This window comes from Mustela erminea, chromosome 1 (assembly GCF_009829155.1).
Source record: "Mustela erminea isolate mMusErm1 chromosome 1, mMusErm1.Pri, whole genome shotgun sequence".
In the NCBI taxonomy this organism is placed as follows: domain Eukaryota; kingdom Metazoa; phylum Chordata; class Mammalia; order Carnivora; family Mustelidae; genus Mustela; species Mustela erminea.
In genome coordinates this window covers 150,437,399-150,456,152 of record NC_045614.1, presented here as the reverse complement: position 1 = coordinate 150,456,152, position 18,754 = coordinate 150,437,399, and the positions used below count along the sequence as shown (strand labels likewise).

The window sequence follows — 18,754 nt, the reverse complement described above, 5'->3', positions numbered from 1 at the left end:
TAAGCTGTCTAAGTCTAGGCAATTCTACTCTAGTACTCCACTATCTCGTTTTATTGAGATATGTTGACTATATGTTAACTCATTCTTTGGGTACTGCACAAAATCTACATAAGGTTCCCAGTCTAGGGGAAGTATAGAAGACTAGAATATGCACCCCTTACCTACAATTAAAAAAAAAAATTAAAAAAAATTTTTGGCTTAAGGGTCATTTTGAGAAACAGGAGAAACTCTGAAGACAGACTAGAAGATACCATTTTGTAAGGAAAATCTGCATTAAGGAAAACTCCATTTGTAAGTCTATCTCTGTCTTAGTCCCAAGAATAAAATTATGACCCTAATTCATAAGAAACTTATCAATGGGGAAGGTATAGACTTAAATCTGCATAACAACCTTATTCTTGTTTATAGTAGTTTTCCTGGTCACCTTCCTAAAACGGGCTTTTCCCACACCCTTCTTTCTTTGTTTTAGCTGAAAATGGTATATAAGCCTGAATTCTAAGCCATCTTTTGACTAGGGTCCCTAGTCAAGAATACAGACAGGTAGAAAAAAAGATTTTTTTTCCTCTCCTACAGGTGTCAGCGTTGTTGCTCCTGCTGCTAAGAGTGCTAACAACCCCTTCAGGGATTGTCAGCACTGCAAAAAGCCACCACAATCAAGATCAGCCCTTTTTCAGAGTGGCCCACATCCAAAGTCAGAATGATTTAGTACTTTAGAGGCCAGGCCATCTCAGACCAACTGGGCATAAGGCTGAAGAGCCGTTATAACTCCAGAGCTTCCCAACGGGTTAGCCAAAATTGTTGGGCTTGCATCATGGCTTAACTTCTCCCTTGGCCCACTCAGCCTTCTTTCCTCTTCCATTCATAAGGTGTTGATCTCAAGTACACTTAACCGTTCCATTCACTGAACTCCACCTAAGAGTCTACTTCTTTGGGCACCCAGTATACAACAGTCAGAAATAAAAGTGAAAAGCACCTAAACTTGCAGGACATTTTTGCTCCACACACCCAAACCTGAGGCAGAACTCTGTAAATCATACAGTGTTCAGCTAGTCTGACAATCAGAAATGGCTGAAAGGAGCATCTGAGAGACCCCTCACTCATCAAATAGCAACAGGAGAGAATCCATTTAAATGCACAGCTTCCTTAGGGTTCACACCCTTCTTGATGGTTTGCACCCCTCCTGTGTTGATGGATGTGGATCATGGCTTCAGACTGTATAAGTTACTAATGAGCAGCTTCTTACTGACCTTAGGGAAAAGGCAGGAAATACAGTGGGAGGGAACCTTATATAACTACTCAGTGGAAGCCAGCAATGATAAGTATGCAACCTTGCCACAGTTTAATGTTTTAAAAAGAACAAAGCAAAGGGACAAAGAATTGAAAGATCCATTTTATCTACTCAGACTAAAAAACTGATGGGAAATCTCTCTTTCTCCCTCCCTCCTATTTGTTTTTCCTGAATCCAGCCTCCTTTTCTCTCTCTCCCTCCATCCCAGGTGGATTATTTGGTGGTGAGACATAGAGCAATTTAACCTTCTGAGTAGCAAACAACCAATCACAGAGCCCTGGTTCTTCACTCTGAGAGGAAATCTGTGACAGATATCTGGGTGTAAGATGGCCAGCCAGTAAGACAGTTCAGAGTAGCAGTAAGAAGTAGCAACTGACAAGAGAGGAATGACACTTCATTATACTATCCATTTACTTACCAAGATCCACAAAGGATTTACCATGTGCCAGGCATCCTGAGTTGAGCTGGAGATAAAATATAACCATAGAAGACCTTGTCCCTGCCCTCCTGGAGTTTATAGTCTAGTGAGGAGATAGATATCAATGCAAACATTACAGATATTAATGAGAGAACAATAGGTGGAACTATGAAACAAAAGAACTGGATACTGGTGTATAATCACTTGGGGTTAGGACTAGTATTTCCACAAAGCTAATCAATCCTTAAGAACACCCTCATCCCAGGCCAAGAGTCCATGTATATACTGGCACTGCTGAGATCAGAATACGGTATTTAAGATTACAGAAAACAGCAGAATTTTTAAAGTAAGTTGTCTAATCTAAAACAGTTAAAATAAAAATAAGATTTTAACAAAATATGACCTGCTCTATTGGTCTCTAAGTTGAGGTGTGCAGATGCTAGGGAGTGAACAAGATGATCCACTTGGATGTGCAAAAAATTTTTCCTATTTCATTTTTATCTCACCCTTATTAAAATTCTCATTTGATATTGCTTTATAATGTATATAACATATTGGTATAATAGTAATGTTCATAATATAATTGTACTTGCATTTCATTTGTAAGTATGTAGGCGTATATTAGATACAGACACTCAAGAGTGTTTCATTGATGGGGTACATAATCAAAAGTTTGGAAATCAATGTTTTAAAGTGCTTAGCAGTTTGCTGGTACATAATAATAATAACTATTTACCAAGAAGTTACTGCATGCTTGACATATTAGCCCTTTATATGAATAATTTCATTTAGCCCTATAATAGTCTTTTTATTTATGTTTATTTTACTTTTATTTATTTGAGAGAGAGAGAGAGGAAGAAAGAGGAAGAGCATGAGTTGGGGGAGGGGCAGAGGAGAAGGAGAAGTAGGCTGCCTGCTAAGCAGGGAGTCCCACTCAGGACTTGATCCCAGGACTTGAGTTCATGACCTGAGCCAAAGGCAGTTGCTTAACCAACAGACCCACCTAGGTACTCCCATAATAATCTTTGATGTTACGAGTATTGTCTCACTTGACAAACTAAGGCATGGAGGGTTAGTTCACATGTTGAAGATCACCCAGCAGATTAAAGGTACACATGGGGTTTGAACCTAAATATTCCAACTGTGGAGTGGTGCTCTAAGCATGATTTCATGCTGCCTATATACACCAGATTGCTACCACATATATGTTCAAAAGAATAATATTTTGGGATTTTGGGGGGAAGGTTACTTAGGAGGAATATTTTGGGGATAACACATAATAAATACATGGCTTATGAATAAGTACAAAAAACAGTATCAAATAACAAGGTATGAGTCATACTTATTAAAGATCAGCCTCTTGTGGAACATACTTCATCATGATCTTGAACTGAGTAGGATAGGGAAGTAGACAGAACAACTTCAAAGCCCCCAGATACCCACTACCCCCAAGAACAGCTGTGCAAACCTGTCCTTTGATGCCTAAGTGGGTGGCAGCTACCCTGTATCACAAAGCACTGGTCTATTGTGTGTTCTGCAATGCTGGCTTGCATAGTTCCTAAGCAATGTGTCTGTACTACCACTGTCAGTCATTTCTGGGACTAGGCAAGTGGATGATCAGATGGATGAAACCCCAGGTTTCTATTCATGACTAAGACTGCAAAGGCCCAACAACTACCATCATGTTCTTGGTGACCTAGTATGGTCTAAGGCCAGGCAATAGTCAGAAGGCAGGGATGACTGGGAGATAAGTGGGAATCCCAACTGTTTCTTCCCACTATGGTCTGGGATATTTTCTAGACCTTGAAGCCAGAAATTTGACAGCTATTTCCTTCCAGCCAGTTTCCTCTTACCAAATTTTGTCATGTTGGAAAGAGCACTAACCCCAGTATTAAACATATGCAGACACTTCCACATGACTCCTTTCTTTTCCCAACCAAGAGTGAGTGTGAGATTTTGTGCTCGAATCATATGGCATTCCAAGAGTTCTTTGTCACCAAGAGCCTTTACATTATTTTGAGTAGCTAGGGTTTTTGTTAAGAGGTAAAATTGGACAGCTAGTTGGAACACAATCCCTGCCCTCAAATAAATGTTCCATGGTTAGTTTCTTTAGATCTTAAGTCCTGAGTGATGATTTGCAAAGAAGAAAAAAGTCCTCTAATTTAGAGATCAGAAGAGTTTCCTATTGGCATGCCCATAGCCCTATATCCTATGTTCAGCTACATTCTAGGTGACGAGAGCTTAACCCAAACTCTCCCAAACATAGCTGGAAAGGGAATGCTATCTACTGTAATTCTTAATTCTGTAGTTTGGGGTGCTCGCAGTTACAAAGTATAGTAGAACAACTCCTTAGTGCTGGGCTGTGCATTCGGAAGGCAAACCTACAAAATAGGCTAATGTCATGTAAAGCCTACCAGGCTTCCTGTTAATTCTGCATTTTGTGTATTTTCACTCCCCATTCCAAGTCAATGTCTCTTCATCTCCTCCACCCTTATGTACTACAACAAATAGAATTTTCCAGGATTTTTGGTATAGACAAAATGAGCTTAAATATAAATGAAAAATATAGCAAAGATCTGGCAAGGGGGAAAAAATGACTTAGAGTAAGCAATGACATTTAGTGTTATTTTATTTTGCTCCTTGCTTTGAAATTCCTTTCCACATTTGCATGGCTTACTTCCAGCATCATTCAGTTCTCAACTCCAACTTCACTTTCTCAGTGAGGCCTTTCCTGTAGAACATACCCAAATATACTTTGCTCCTCATCCTCTCATTTTGCTAACTTTTCTTCACAGCACATGTCTCTACCTGACATTATAAATGATTGTGCTAAACTGTCCCTTGTCTATCTCTACCCTAGAATCCAAGCTGCATGAGAATAAGGACTTTGTTTTGTTCACTACTGTCCTTGCAGCACCTAAAACAAGAGCCTGGCATATAATGAATGTCCAATAAATAAATATTTGTTGAATGACTAAATTAATGAAGAAAATAAATTCGATGACTAAATTACAACCATATGAAACTAAGCAGGGATATGTAAATCAAACCTACAATGAGGTATCACTTCCCACCTGTTAGAATGACTATTCTCAAAAAAACCCAAGATAGTAAGTGTTGACAAGGATGTGAAGAAAAAGGAATCCTCGTGCACTGTTGGTAGGAATGTAAACTTGTGCAGCCACTGTGAACAATAGTGTAGGGATTCCTCAAAAAATTAAAATTAGAATTACCATATGATCCAATATTCCTACTTCTGGGTATATAGCCAAAGGAACCGAAATTAACATCTCCACAAGATATCTGCCCTTTCACATTCATTGCAGTATTATTTACAATATTAATATTTATAATTATTTATGTTACTTACCAAAGCCAAGATATGAAAACAAACTAAGTGTCCATCAATGAATGCATGGGTAAAGAAATGTGGTGTGTATACACACACACACACACACACACACACACACACACACACTTAATATTCAGCCATAAAAAGAGAAGGAAATCCTGCCATTTGTGACAACATGGATTGACTTTGAGGACCCTATGCTAAGTGAAAAAGGTAAAAAAAGACAAATACTATAAGATATCACTTATGCCAAATCTAAAAAAGTGAACTCAGAAACAGAGAACAGATTGGTGGTTGCCAGAGGTGAGAGGTGCAGGTTGGGGGAAATGGATGAAGGTGGTCACAAGGCACAAACTGGCGGCTGTAAGATAAGTAAGTCCTGGGGATGTAACGTACAGCATGGTGACTATAATTAATAATATCGTATTATATACGTGAAAGTTGCTAAAAGTAGATCTTAAAAGTTTTTATCACAAGAAAAAAATATAAGTATGTAAGATAATGGATGGTAACTAAATTTATTGTGGTAATCATTTCATAATACCTACATATATCAAATCACTATGTTGTATACCTTAAACTTATACAATCTCATATGTTGATTATATCTCAATAAAATGAGAAAAAATGAAATTTAAATAAATAAGAATACTTTCACGGGGGGGGGAAGGCAAAAACAGCCCAAATGAAATACTTAGAGTCTTGAGACATTTTTGAAATCATTTTTCAGGCCAACTTTTTGAAAAAAAAATTGGATAAATATGGAAATAAAACACCTGAGATGGAAAAAAATTGACGTTTCTTTAGTAACAATAGTAAGGTTTAGGATGAAGGTAGCTAAGTCTATTCAAAGAGCCTATCCCATTCACTGCCAAGTTTTAGATCCCCCAGGTTCATGTTGTATGATCGAAGACTTGTCACAAAAGAGAAACATAGGTCATGAATCTCTTTTCTCTATAGAATGGAAGAATAATTGGTAATATTCTGCAAATGTTTCTCTAAACCCCAAGGGCTGATCTTGTGATGCTTGCTTCTCTGAGTGTGCTCAGAACAATTTTAGAGGAGGTTTCTTTCCTGTCTTTTCTTATTCTTCCTAAAAGTGTCCTACCATTAACTGGACATATTTATCTCATGGTCCAGTGACTTTGGTCAAGCTGTTCCTGTTACCAGAAGAGCTTTGTCCTCTAGCCTCTGAAACCAAAATAATGAAGCAAAGGGAAAGACTGGAAAAAACAAATATAGTTCACAAAAAATATATGAGAATTAAGACTCTAAATCACAAAAGTCTAAATACATTAGAAAAAGTTGGACAGTGAGAATAAATTAAGATGCCGAGGTTTTAGGCCTGCAAATACAAAATTATTTATTAAAGCCACATGATTAGCTGTTGCTTTCAAGGTGTCCTTAAAATATCTCTAAAATATAAAGTATTACCAACGCAATTGATAGTAGCCTCAATGTGACCTATTTGCAGCCTAGCAATTCTCTTTATTTTAACAACAAACAAGACTGATTATTCAGCAGAGTAACTTAGGCCAAAATAACTTCCCTGACCAAATGATAGCGTCACTTCTCATGCAGGAAGTGAAGACTTGGCAAAATTTTCACTGGGCAGTTTCCTTTGACTTTTCACATTACAGTCAACTGATTTATGAATCATAGGAAGTATAAATTTAACTGTGCTGACAACTCTTTGGAAGTAGACTAGATCTGCAAGACCTTTCCAGCCAAATGGCCTACTGAATCCTCCAACTGAATATTGTAAAAACATAATGTGTTAAATCATTAATAGATAAATTAGTAATGAGACTAGATTGATTTATTAATTCATCAATTTTAAACTAATTATGATTTTCCCTTAACCAGCTCCTTCCCCTAACTTCTAACTTCTCCATTTTTGTCCTACCACCTCTATGAACCAACAAGACCTGGTAGCAGAGTAAGCCATTCTCCCTTCTCAAGCTCACTAGATGCAAATTGTACAACATCTTCCTTCCTTGTTTCTCTTCCATGTGCCCCTTGGTTACCATCCAAGCTTAGGCCTCAATTGTCTGCTTGCTTTCACTCCCTACCCTCTACACAGCAGGCTGTGTAGCAACTATCCCTTTGTTTTGGTCAACACTGTCAAATAGAGAGTGCATTATTCAAACTGGCATTTAATCGTTTCTGTAATCAAGCTCTCCCCTTATTTCTAGCCCTCTGTTTCACTGGTCTTCCATACTTCAACTAACTGGAATTGTTTTTCTTTCTTGGAATAATCTCTACGCCTTTTTTCCACTTCCATATCATGTTTTTGCCTTTGTTTGTAATGACTCTCCCACCTCCACACATTATATGCACTATCACCACTGCCGGAGTCAACCAACTCTCTTTCTTTGAAATCTTTCCTATCACCCTAATAATAAATAATATTGTCCTTCCTGAGTGCCCGAGGACTTGGCCCCCTCCCTTAATAACAGCTTTGTGGTATATTTACTCTTTTATTTATTTGTTGTATTTTCCCCTGATTCATTATTAAAATCCTTGAAACAATTACTTCAGAAATGAAGCTGATAGAACTCACTCAATTCATTTGTGTTGAAAGAATGAATGAATGAGTGATGGAGAAAGTTCTTATATCACCTGCTTTTCAAAAGCAAGTTTTAAACTTCCTATTAATATAAAATTCAGAAATACTTAGCAGATATTTTGGTGTTCCTAGATATTACATAACAAATTAATGTAAAGCCATCATGAAACAGAATATAGGCCCCATTCAGCTAAAACTAGTTACACATGTCTTGGGTACACAGAACAACTGATGATATTGGAAGCATTAACTAGATAAATACAAAGCAATATAATCTAGTTTTATTTTCCCAGAAGGTTGTTTTGAGACCATCAGTTGTTCATAATGTATAGGAAAATATTGTTTTCATAAATTTTTAAGTGAAAATACTTTATTCTTTTCTATACTTCCCTATGTATTGAGCATGACTGAAACAAGCTTGGCATATGGTATTTTATAGTCCTCACAATCTATGTGACATAATTTAGAACTTAATTATATATAGGTATAAATTATATATTGATTTTTTTCTCCCAAACAAATATTAAATGAATGGGGAAAAACCTCCACACATTTCCTTAATTCCTGGCAGTTATTAAGCACTTAAACATTATCTTGTAGCAGCAATGATACCATTAGTGTTAAGAGGTAGTGCAGTGGTGATGGCACCAGTGGTGGTGGTAGTGGCAGTAGTAGTAATAGAAGAAACAGTAATAGCAGCGCAATGTAAAGGGTTTTGTGGGAGATTCATTAGATACATCACCTCATTTAAATATTAAAACAACTCCACAAAATAGTTCTAATCCCTCCACTTTATAAATAAGAAAGCTGGAGTTCAAGGAACTTACTAAGGATATAAAAAAGATCTAACTGGTCCTGAGTTTTTTTTTCCTATTTCACAGTATTACCTCCTTATAAGCCATCCAATGAACAAATGCTTTTTTGGAATCCTTTTGCATCTGACATAGATTGGTTGAATAATTGATTGATATGAACAGCTGAGTGCAGTGTAGAATTCCCAGTAAGAAAGCAAATCATGGTTGTTTTTTTTTTAATTTTCGCAGACTAACTAGGCACCCCCCTACCAACATCAACATATAAGAAACAAATTGTGAATTAAAATATACTCTAGCCCCTTATAACAAGATCCTTTCCACTTAAACTCATCTAATATGGTTAAGTATACCAGTGGATGCCTCTTTCTCCACCAGCAATGAGGGAAGGATTTACCCTGGGTACTGAGTCGCCTATTGCCAACCGTGGATGCCTGGGGGGACAAGCGTTAATTATGACAAATGAGTCACATGATTTAGACATTAATCTAGAAAATACTTTAGCCAGTCAACGTCAATTAAACTTTTTATGTATTTAACTAATAATCTACTGAATGAAAAAACCAAGAAGACCCTAGCAACTTGGACATTTTCTCTTAACTCTTACCTTAGTTTTTCAAAAGCAAACCCTGGAGTTTGGCTACTGGTAAAGGAATCCATATGTTAATAACACAGTATTAAAATTTCTGATCAGTTACCAGCAATCCCGCTGAAAAAAATTGCTATAGTAACAAGGATAATTATCAGCATCTTAGGGGGTCAACTGTTTTGTTTTGTTTTTCCAGAGATTTTATTTATTTGACAGAAAGAGACACAGCAAGAGAGGGAACACAACAGGAGGAGTAGGAGAGGGAGAAGCAGGCTTCCCATCGAGCAGAGAGCCAGATGATGGGCTCGATCCCAGGACCCTGGGATCATGACCTGAGCCAAAGGCAGCGACTTAACAACTGAGCCACCCAGGTGCCCCTGAAAAGTATGTTTTAATTAAAATCCTATGCTGCCAACAAAGTCATTTAAAAATTATTTATTTTAAGATAGATAATTTTCCATTATCCATATGAACAGAAAGAATCATGTGGAAGAAATCATCCAAAACAGCAGAAGATCTAGAAGTTGCTATTTATTTCAGAAATACATTATTTAATTTGTTTTTTGCATGTTTCAATTCACTTTTCTAAGTCTTATTTAGGCTAATATTATAGTTTGACTTTCCTGAGTCCTCATCAAGTGCTAGAAGGAAGTTAATCTAGAAATGTGCTAGTGGATGATAATGTGAAAAAAAAACATTAAAAATTATCTACTTTGAATGAGGAAAAATGACAGACCAAGTATCTCCTCTTTTACCCCAAAACTCTCAAAATGGAAACAAATAACTATATATTAAAAGAAAACTAAATCTGTATGAGTGAAAGTGCTAAAACAAACTTCCCTATTATCAAGGAAACTCTCAGGTCTGACTCAAAATATTCCAGAATGAGTCACATAAGATCCTGGTTCTTAGCATGTACTTGCATTGTTAAACACAAATTCACTTATTCCTTGTTCCAAGGACTGATCCAGAACGCATAACATAATATAAGAGGTAATCTTAGGGCACCAGGGTGGCCCAGTCAGTTAAGCAATAGACTCGTGGTTTTGGCTCAAGTCCAGATCTGAGATCCAGCTCTTGCTTACCCCTAACAGCAGGCTTGTGCTCAGCATGGAGTCAGCTTAAGACTTTCTCCCTCAGGATGCCTGGGTGGCTCAATCAGTTAAGCATCTGCTTTGGGTTTAGGTCATGATCCCAGAGACCTGGGATTGACTCTTGCTCAGCAGGGAGCCTGCTTCTCCCTCTGCCTCCTGCTCCAGTTTGGGCTTCTCTCTCTCTCTTTCTCTCTGATAAATAAATAAAAATCTTAAAAAATAAAAAAATAAAAAAGATTCTCTCTCCCTCTCCCTTTGCTCTGCTCCCTTCTCTCTCCCTAAAATCAATAAATAAATCTTAAAAAAACCAAAAAGGTAATCTTGTCTGTTTTCTGACCCAGAGTCCTGAGAGCAGAAGGAAACCTTCAAATAACTGAAACAGCTCACAAATTTACAAAAGCAAAACCATTTTTAAAAGAGGGGTCATGGGGGCACCTGGGTGCCTCAGATGGCTAATAGTCTGCCTTTGGGTCAGATCATGATCTCTAGGTCCCAGGATTGAGCCCCTAGTCAGGCTCCCAACTCAGCAGGGGGTCTGCTTCTCCCTCTCCCTCTGCTTCTCCCCCTGTTTGTGCTCTCTTTCTCTGTTTCAAATGAATAAACAAAATCTTTAAAAAAATAAAATAACAGATGGGTCACTTCACAATTTTTCTTTTTCCTACCTAAGATTTCCTAACTAAACTGGTGGGGTGACGATCTCTTGAAATTGACTGTGTGTCGTGTATTTATAAACAGCCAAGTGGCCAGTGTTTTGTGTTGGCAGCCAAAAGCCAGTCATCCTAAATCAAGGTTTATAGGTGCAGATTTTTTCACTCCCCTCTATATTCCTTTTGATTTAAAGGAGATTTGATCTGAGTAGCCAGCTGGCAATATATACAATGACTTTTAGAACACATGTGTACGAACTTGAAACAAGTAGGGGCACTTGGGTGGCTCAGTTGGTTTAAGCGACCGACTCTTGATTTTGGCTCAGGTCATGATCTCAGGATCTGAGATTGAGCCCTAAGTCTGTCCTGGGTGTGGAGTCTACTTAAGATTCTCTCTCTCCCTTCCTTTGCCTCCCCACCCTTTCTCTCTCTCTTTAAAAAAACAAAACAAAACAACAACAACAACAACAAAACACAAAACAAACTTGAAACAAGTATCATGAAAGAGAAGAATTATTATCTTGAATGTACTGTGATTTGCAAAACAATTATATTAAGTATACCCCCTTAGTCAACTAAATTGGCCCAATAGTGTGGTGTTTAAAAAGGACACATACATGCGTGTTAATATGTTGCATATGATGGCTCAATTATTTAAATAAAAATATATGACCAGATGGAATCCTTACCTTTTCAAGTATAGCATTGCCTTGGTGAGGATTGATGTTATGCTGGCTTATTTCTCTCTTGTATTTGTATTCATAAACTTGGTCAGTGATATTAATCAGCAGAGTTGATGGACTGAAGGCCAGTTTTCCACAGTCATACACAGTTCCACTTTCAATATCTGTTGGTGCTGTAGCATATCGTAAGATTAATCCCATTATGAGGCCTAGAATAAAGAATAAACAATTACAATGGAGGAGCTGAATCTAAAATGTTCTATCAGATGCTTTTAAGTATATGATTTTGAACTTGTAGAAGTAGTAGGAGATAAGTTTTTGTCCTTACCTGCCTTAGAAAATTGTTCACTCTTCTAAAGATACCAGTTCAATAGATTACATTAAGATATTTGTGGTGTGGACACTATTGCTTAAATATCCAACACACACTCCCCTATTTTTCCTTTCCAATGGAGCCACAAATTTTGGAAAGAAAAACTACCCACTTCTATCCAACCAAATGCTTCAAGAAAACCTTTGCTTTTTAACAGATACTGAGTAATCTGATCAGCCATAAGATCAAATTTCTCAGAGAGTTTTTGCTCCACAAATCAGCACATATTTAAAACAGTGCCATCAAACTTAAATGAGGCACTTATATACCACGGTTGGGAAAGAAGTGTTATTCATTTTCTCCTTTGGGACATGACAGAGGTGATTTGTTCCCTACCCCCCACCACACACACCTTTTTTTTTTTTTTTTTTGTCGCTGGCAGATATCCTATGACCTTGAGGGGACCTATCCCAGGGTATGGTCAACATATTGAGAATCTTAGGACCAAGATACAGACAGAACATAAGTCCTGATGACTTCACTGAACCACTGGAGCAACATATTCTGGAGGTACCCTACTTCCAGGCTTCTTGTTATGTGATACAATACATTCTTTAATTTTTTAAACAGCTTAAAAAAAAAAAAAGACTTTATTTATTTGACAGAGAAAGAGAGACAGCGAGAGAGGGAACACAAGCAGGGGGAGTGGGATAGGGAGAAACAGGCTTCCCAATGAGCAGGGAGCCCAGTGTGGGGGACCCTGAGATCATGACCTGACCCAAAGGCAGATGCTTAGCAACTGAGTCTCCCAGGCACCTCTTTTTCAAACAACTTTGAATCAAGCTTCTGTCTACCTGTAGCAAATGCACTCTAATGAGACAACATTCCTTTCAGTGAAGAGTTGAACCCAAGTAACAGTTCTTGACTTTTAAGTGTACATATGTACATGTTAGGATGCTCATGGTAATCTGGTGACTGTAAACTCCCCTAATACTTTGGATTTGTTACTAAATAGCAAAGAAACTTCAGAAGCCTATCCATTGCTCAATTTAAAATTTGGACTGATGTATGTGTTTTAGGATAAATCCACAATCTCCTCTTTAAACACCAAATGTTTAAGGTTTTACCACTCTTGTGAATCCAGTCACCTAGCAGCCTTTCTTTATTTCATTAGTAATTATTTTTATTACTTTATTATTAGTATTTTCTAACAAATAAATTAATAAAATAATAGAGTAATAAAATTATGAATTTTCATTAATTACTTAATAATTTGAGGATGCATATTTCGCACATGACATTTCTAGACATAAAAATGCAGCACCAGTTCTATAGGAGGTCAAGTTTGTAAAATGCAAACCCTTAAGCAAACAATTATAATACAATGTGACATGTGCTATGACAGCTGGTAAGCCCTCTGTGTTATATGAGTATAAAGACAAAACACTCCAAAACCCTTTGAATGATGCAAAGCTTTAGATGAATCTTAAAAGGTCATATAAGATTTGTCGAAATAAGCTGAATCAGGGAATAAGTTGGGGTCCAGGCTGCACATGTGGATGGCAGTACACAACAGCAGAGACAGCTAAAAGATCCCATTGAGTTCTGTTCACCAATGTGTAGCAGAGTCGTCAGGAAAGTGGACACTCAGGCAGAGATTGTGTTTTCTGACTGTTTGGGGTCTGGCTGGGTTCTCATCAATGGAATATAAGCAAATGTGATATGTGTCACTTCTGGAAAATAGCTTTGAATAAGTAGGTGAGTTTTCCTCTTCTCCTGCCCGATCAGATAGATGGGAAGGAAACAAAGACCCTATAAGTAGACAGAGTCACCAGACTGAAGGAGCCTTGGTCCCTGAGATACCAGGTGGCGGAAAGCCATCTGCCAACCAGGAATACCTCATTGGACTATTATGTGAGTGAAAAGTTAACTTCTGTTGTGCTGTCACTGAAATTGTAGTGTTAATGTGTTAAACACACCAGGATAATAACCTACTGGAGATTATGTATAAATACAAAAGGACTGAAGAAACATGGTAGATTTATAGAGTCTATAGTGGTGTGAGGAGAGAATAAATGGAGGAAGAGAAAGATGAGAGAGAGAGAGAGACCACAGACCAGAGGCAGAGGCCCAGTCATAAAGAAGATCCTTGGTCATGCTAAAAAGTTTTTATTTTTAACTCAGTGGTAATGTATAACTACTGAAATATTTTAGGTAGGAGAATAAAACAATAAAATTTTTATGTAAGTGCTGTCACTTTGGCAATAATGTGGAGAACTAAAGAGAATGATGAGTGAGAATAAAAACGTATTTTATTTCAAGAATATTTTTACCTCCTTCTAGCTTCAGTATTTGGCCTAGTCCTCCATCATAGTGCGAAATACTGTGTCCTAACCTTTGTTGGCAAGAGAAAAGAAGTGACGGACACATAACCCCCATGAGCGTCTGATCCACCATAGAACAGTGGGCAGACTTTCATGTGCCGTATCAAACGATTACAATAAAACCAGACAGGAAAGAGAGGGTGAAACACGTGTTCTACACTGCAAGTGGTTTAGGGTGCCTGTGAAGAACATCACTTTGCCAACACCCTTTGTCTAGGAAAGATTCATTTTCTAAGCTATTGGGCAGGTACCATGAGTGATTCTGTGACCTGTGCTTCCTGTTCAAGTGGGATATAAATAAGGGAAGCACAAGGCACTACCTGCAGGGGGCCTGAATGCAGAGAACCTATATTAATACTGCGCAAAATTCCCAGAAGGTGAGCCACTTATTTTTGCAATGTGCTTTCAGTACAATAACAAGTAAATATGAAATGCCCGCTGTGTTTTTCGAACTCAATCATTTGTCATAATGAGTGCCTCGCCCCTGGGCCGCTGTGGTTAAAAATTCATATAAGGCTTCAAAACCTAAATGGGCCTGCCTGCTCCTTAGTACCAGCTCTGGTCCCAGCTTTCAACAAGACACATGCTGGAGTAAATGGAGAAAGCTGCTTCTCACCAGAGGTGACCAGATGGAAGAGCCATAATGATGAATCTCTCAGACACATCTCCCACTCTGAAGGACTGCAGCTCATCGATGGTCTCAGCTACTGTGTTCAGGAGTCCATGACCAAATTCACTGAGGCCAGGCAATGACTGACTTCAGTAGGGGTACCACGGCAGGGAGGTGGGGCTGTTCTGAAGGGTCACCATGACTTAAGGATCCCCATCAGCCTTGCTAAACCTTTCTTAGAATTGTGCCATCACCTAAACATTTTCTTACCTAGCCTTTCTGCACCTTCTTCCTCCCTCCGTAGGCACTGCAGCTGCACCAAGGTGTAACTGTCCCAGCATCCAAAAGCTCTCTCCCCATTTTCCCTCAAAAAAGTCCCCGCAAGAAATCTTTCACACAACTAATCTCTTCCCTGTGTTTGTTTCTCAGAGGACCCAAATTAACACACGTGACAAAAGGCTCTAGTCAGATTTCTCCTCACCCCAAGTCTCAAGAGGAAGCAACATCTTGATATAAGGTGAAGGCCCTTCGGGAAACTGCAGCTGTGCAGTGCACACAGTTAACAGACACATTTGCCCATCTGCACACTCCCACTGCAGTAGCTGCGGCTGAAAGATCCTTAATGTCTGAGGCCAGACACCCATCCATAGAGTCTATCAATGCTTCTGACAACCAAACGTCCACTCAGTGCTTTAGCCATATGTTGAAGTGAATATGGAGTGTCAAATTAATGCACTCCAGCACAATATGCTTGAAAACAGGTGACAGATAAAGTAGGACTGCTAGTAGGAAAAAAAAAATTCTATCAAAGAGGGTTGTTTGTATATCCCCACAAAGGTATAGGATAAAGAAAGCACCAAGCACCTCTGTGCACAGAAGGAAAGAAGAGACTGGCTGCCACAGCTTATGGATACAAACCACTGCTCTCATCGGTACGCCATGAGCCCAGGCCTTATCGTCCCAGGAGAAAAAGAGGCAGCTTCTCCCAGCAAAGCAATACCATGCAGAGGCCTGGTTCTAGTTTATATTCTCACAAGCATGACACTTCCCTGGGCTCTGACCCCTAGCCAGCTGGTGGCATCACCTTCTCCAAGCACAAATTCTAGTCCAGATGTATGCCCTGCTCCTGCCTACATGTTTGGGCATTTGGGCAACGAGGAGGGCAGTAGCATAGATGTGCTCTCGAGTGAACCCTGACCTCTTCCTAACAGCCCACAAGCCCCAGGATGGAGCCTGGACAATATACCTCATTCCTAAACGACTCATAGTCCTACAAATTCCATCTCATGTTCTACCTATGGAGGCCCATGATCTGATGCAGCCTGTGCTCAATGAATTCCCTCATCGTTGAGTTTTTATAGCACTCACAGTTTAAACCACACCCTTTCTGGCCCAATTTTATAAAGCCTTACATTGTTCAACACTGCTTTGTGGACGTTGGCTTTGTCTCACCCACTAGACAATGAAACTGTTTAGGGCAGAGACTCCGTGTTATTCTTCAACTCTGTTTCCTTCCAAAAAGCTACACTTTAGGCAGAATTGTAACCCAACTTTCTCTAAGTCCACAAACTCTCTTGGAGTCAAGAAGAAAAAGGTCTTCCAAGCTCATGTAGTTGGTCAGTGAACAACATTTTAAAATGTCACATGTAAGAAATATCACACCGAGTGCTGTGATGCTCCTGTCCTTGCGTAGCTTGCAGTGTAACCGCCCATAGCAGATGCCCGGCAGGCAACTGGCATGATGATGTTTGTAGGAACAGAAAGGAGGGAAGAAGGAAGAAGGAGCCTCATGGGCACTCAGAATGAGAAACATTTAGGAATATGACCCTTGTCTTTCTGAACTGGCTTTCACTTCATGCTCCACGTTGAAAATATAAGAAAACTCCCCTCCCTCCTTCCCTCATTTGGCTTTCATGCCACAGACACACGAGGCATTGTTCTAAGACATGGGAGAATTATAAAAATGAATAAAATATGGCCCTAACCCTAAAAGATTAAAATATTTTAAACTACCAGGCCTTTTCCTCTTCCCAATCTGTGATCCTGATTTCCAATAAGTATAAGGTATGAGTATTTCCTAAGTCTCTTCTATTAATCCTGTGTTTCACAACCAATCCGCCTGCATCTTACTGACAGTCATTCTACATGATGCTGAAGCATCTCCCTAAAGTGGCTTTTCTTAGAGAAATATGGATGGGCATTTACTTTTATATATAATGACTATATTTATATATAATGTAACAGATCACAGAATGGTTTTGAAAAAACAGTGTTAAAATCTCTGGCTATTTTCAGACCTATGACTGGGTTCATACACTATCACACGCACTGCCACATTGCATGTGGCTCCCTTTAGATTATTTTTCTGTAGGAGTGGTACTCCCCTTGAATCATATGATGCAATAAGACCATCCCTACACATGTATCTAATCTGACTAGCCCATGGTTATATATTTCAATGCTACATGATATTAAAGAGAGTTTAGAAGCCTAAAAGAAACATATGTATTTAATATGTAAAGACTGAAGAAGAAATGAGTTTTGTCTTTCTTTCATTCTGTATGCATGGAGTGACCTCCAAGAATAATCTAGATAAATGAAGCATTGCCCCTTACTAAAACAAGAAGATAAATCCTTAAACTATATATTATATATCAACTTGATTAGTGTATCAGACACAGTTGATTGCCAATCCAGCATTCATCCCCCTGCTTTTCCCAACAAAGCCCTGATTTGTTCAGCTATCACCCCTCCTCACACAGCAGTGTACTGAGGGTAAGTTGACTTCTTCAGCTCTAACAGTGTTCCCATTCCCCTTGCTGGTCATTGGACTAGAACGGCATGTGACTCTATTCCAGTTGATAAAAAGGGAAGGGAAGTTCACTTTTTAAAAGTGAAGGGAAGTGTAGGGAGCTTCTTAGAAAAGCTTTGATATCCTAAGGGAGAGAGAGAGTAGTGATGAGTTCCTTCCTTCCTTCGGATATTATTGGGCCTGGTTATTATTAGGATACCAGGAACTTCTGTACTCACCTTAGCTCTCACCTGATGTTAATCAGCATTTGGAATAGCAAAGAGAAGAAAAGGAAAGAAGCTGAGTCCTTGATGACAATAATGGGCTCCTAAATCAACAGCCCTGAAGACTATTCTCTCTGGAGTTCTATTTGTGGAAGATAATAAATGTCTTTATCGCTTAAGTCTGTTTCCGTCAAGCGTTCTGTTATTAGCAACTGAATGCAAACTATTTTTTTAAACGAGTAAATGTATAAAGTCCTAAGGAACCCTAAAGGAAAGACCAACTAAAACTCCACCCCCCAATGTTAGGGAAGGTCTCACACAGGAGGTTCTTAAGGATGTGTAGGAATTCTCCAGGTAGAATAGAGGGCAAGAACTTTCTAGGAAAAGTATTCAGAAATCAGTGAGCATGTTGCTAATCAGGCACACGAAGGAGTTTGGGAGGGTTAACTAGGGCAGCTGAGATCAAGGGCCCCGGCACAGCTGAAGAACAGAAAGGGAGTTCAAGAGGGAGAGACAGTTGGCAAAAAGGTCTCGAGAAAGAATGGTGGGAGGTTTCTTGTTAGGAAAAAGACTTGCTGTGTTTTTCAGCTAAGGAAACAGCATTAGGAGACAGTTATCTGAAGGGAGAAATGAGAATTAAGATATGGTGAGGACATGGAGAGGAAGTTAACATCAGAATTTGTCTATATTTACATGAGGAAGAATTTAGCAAAGGAATTTGAGTACAGGAGTTTTAAGATGACAGTTATAAAATTAAGCCAAGGAAGACCATTGTTTACCATTACCAGGACTTGTTACAGTGGGGGACTCTTCAAAGTAAGGAATCTAATATAATATTTCAGTCATCCAGGTTCAAAAAATATGTACTGAGGATTCAAAAATGTGGAAATAAAGAAGGAAAGGGTGTGACAAATATTGTAAGGAAGCCAAATCAGTGGACACCAATTAACTGTCTGCAAGTTAGTATTCACAAATATTAG

At 38.7% G+C, this 18,754-nt stretch overlaps 1 protein-coding gene across 4 annotated transcripts in view; it reads right to left on the bottom strand.

Moving 5' to 3' along the window:
• The window catches only part of SLC9A9 (solute carrier family 9 member A9), a 675,208-nt gene that overhangs the window by 523,947 nt on the left and 132,507 nt on the right, over window positions 1–18,754 (bottom strand). For all 4 annotated transcript variants that reach the window (XM_032346649.1, XM_032346639.1, XM_032346659.1 and 1 more), the window contains exon 2: window positions 11,459–11,661. In XM_032346649.1, coding sequence (XP_032202540.1) covers window positions 11,459–11,653 — 195 coding nt within the window. In that variant the 5' untranslated portion in view covers window positions 11,654–11,661. The remainder of the gene's footprint in view (window positions 1–11,458; window positions 11,662–18,754) is intronic.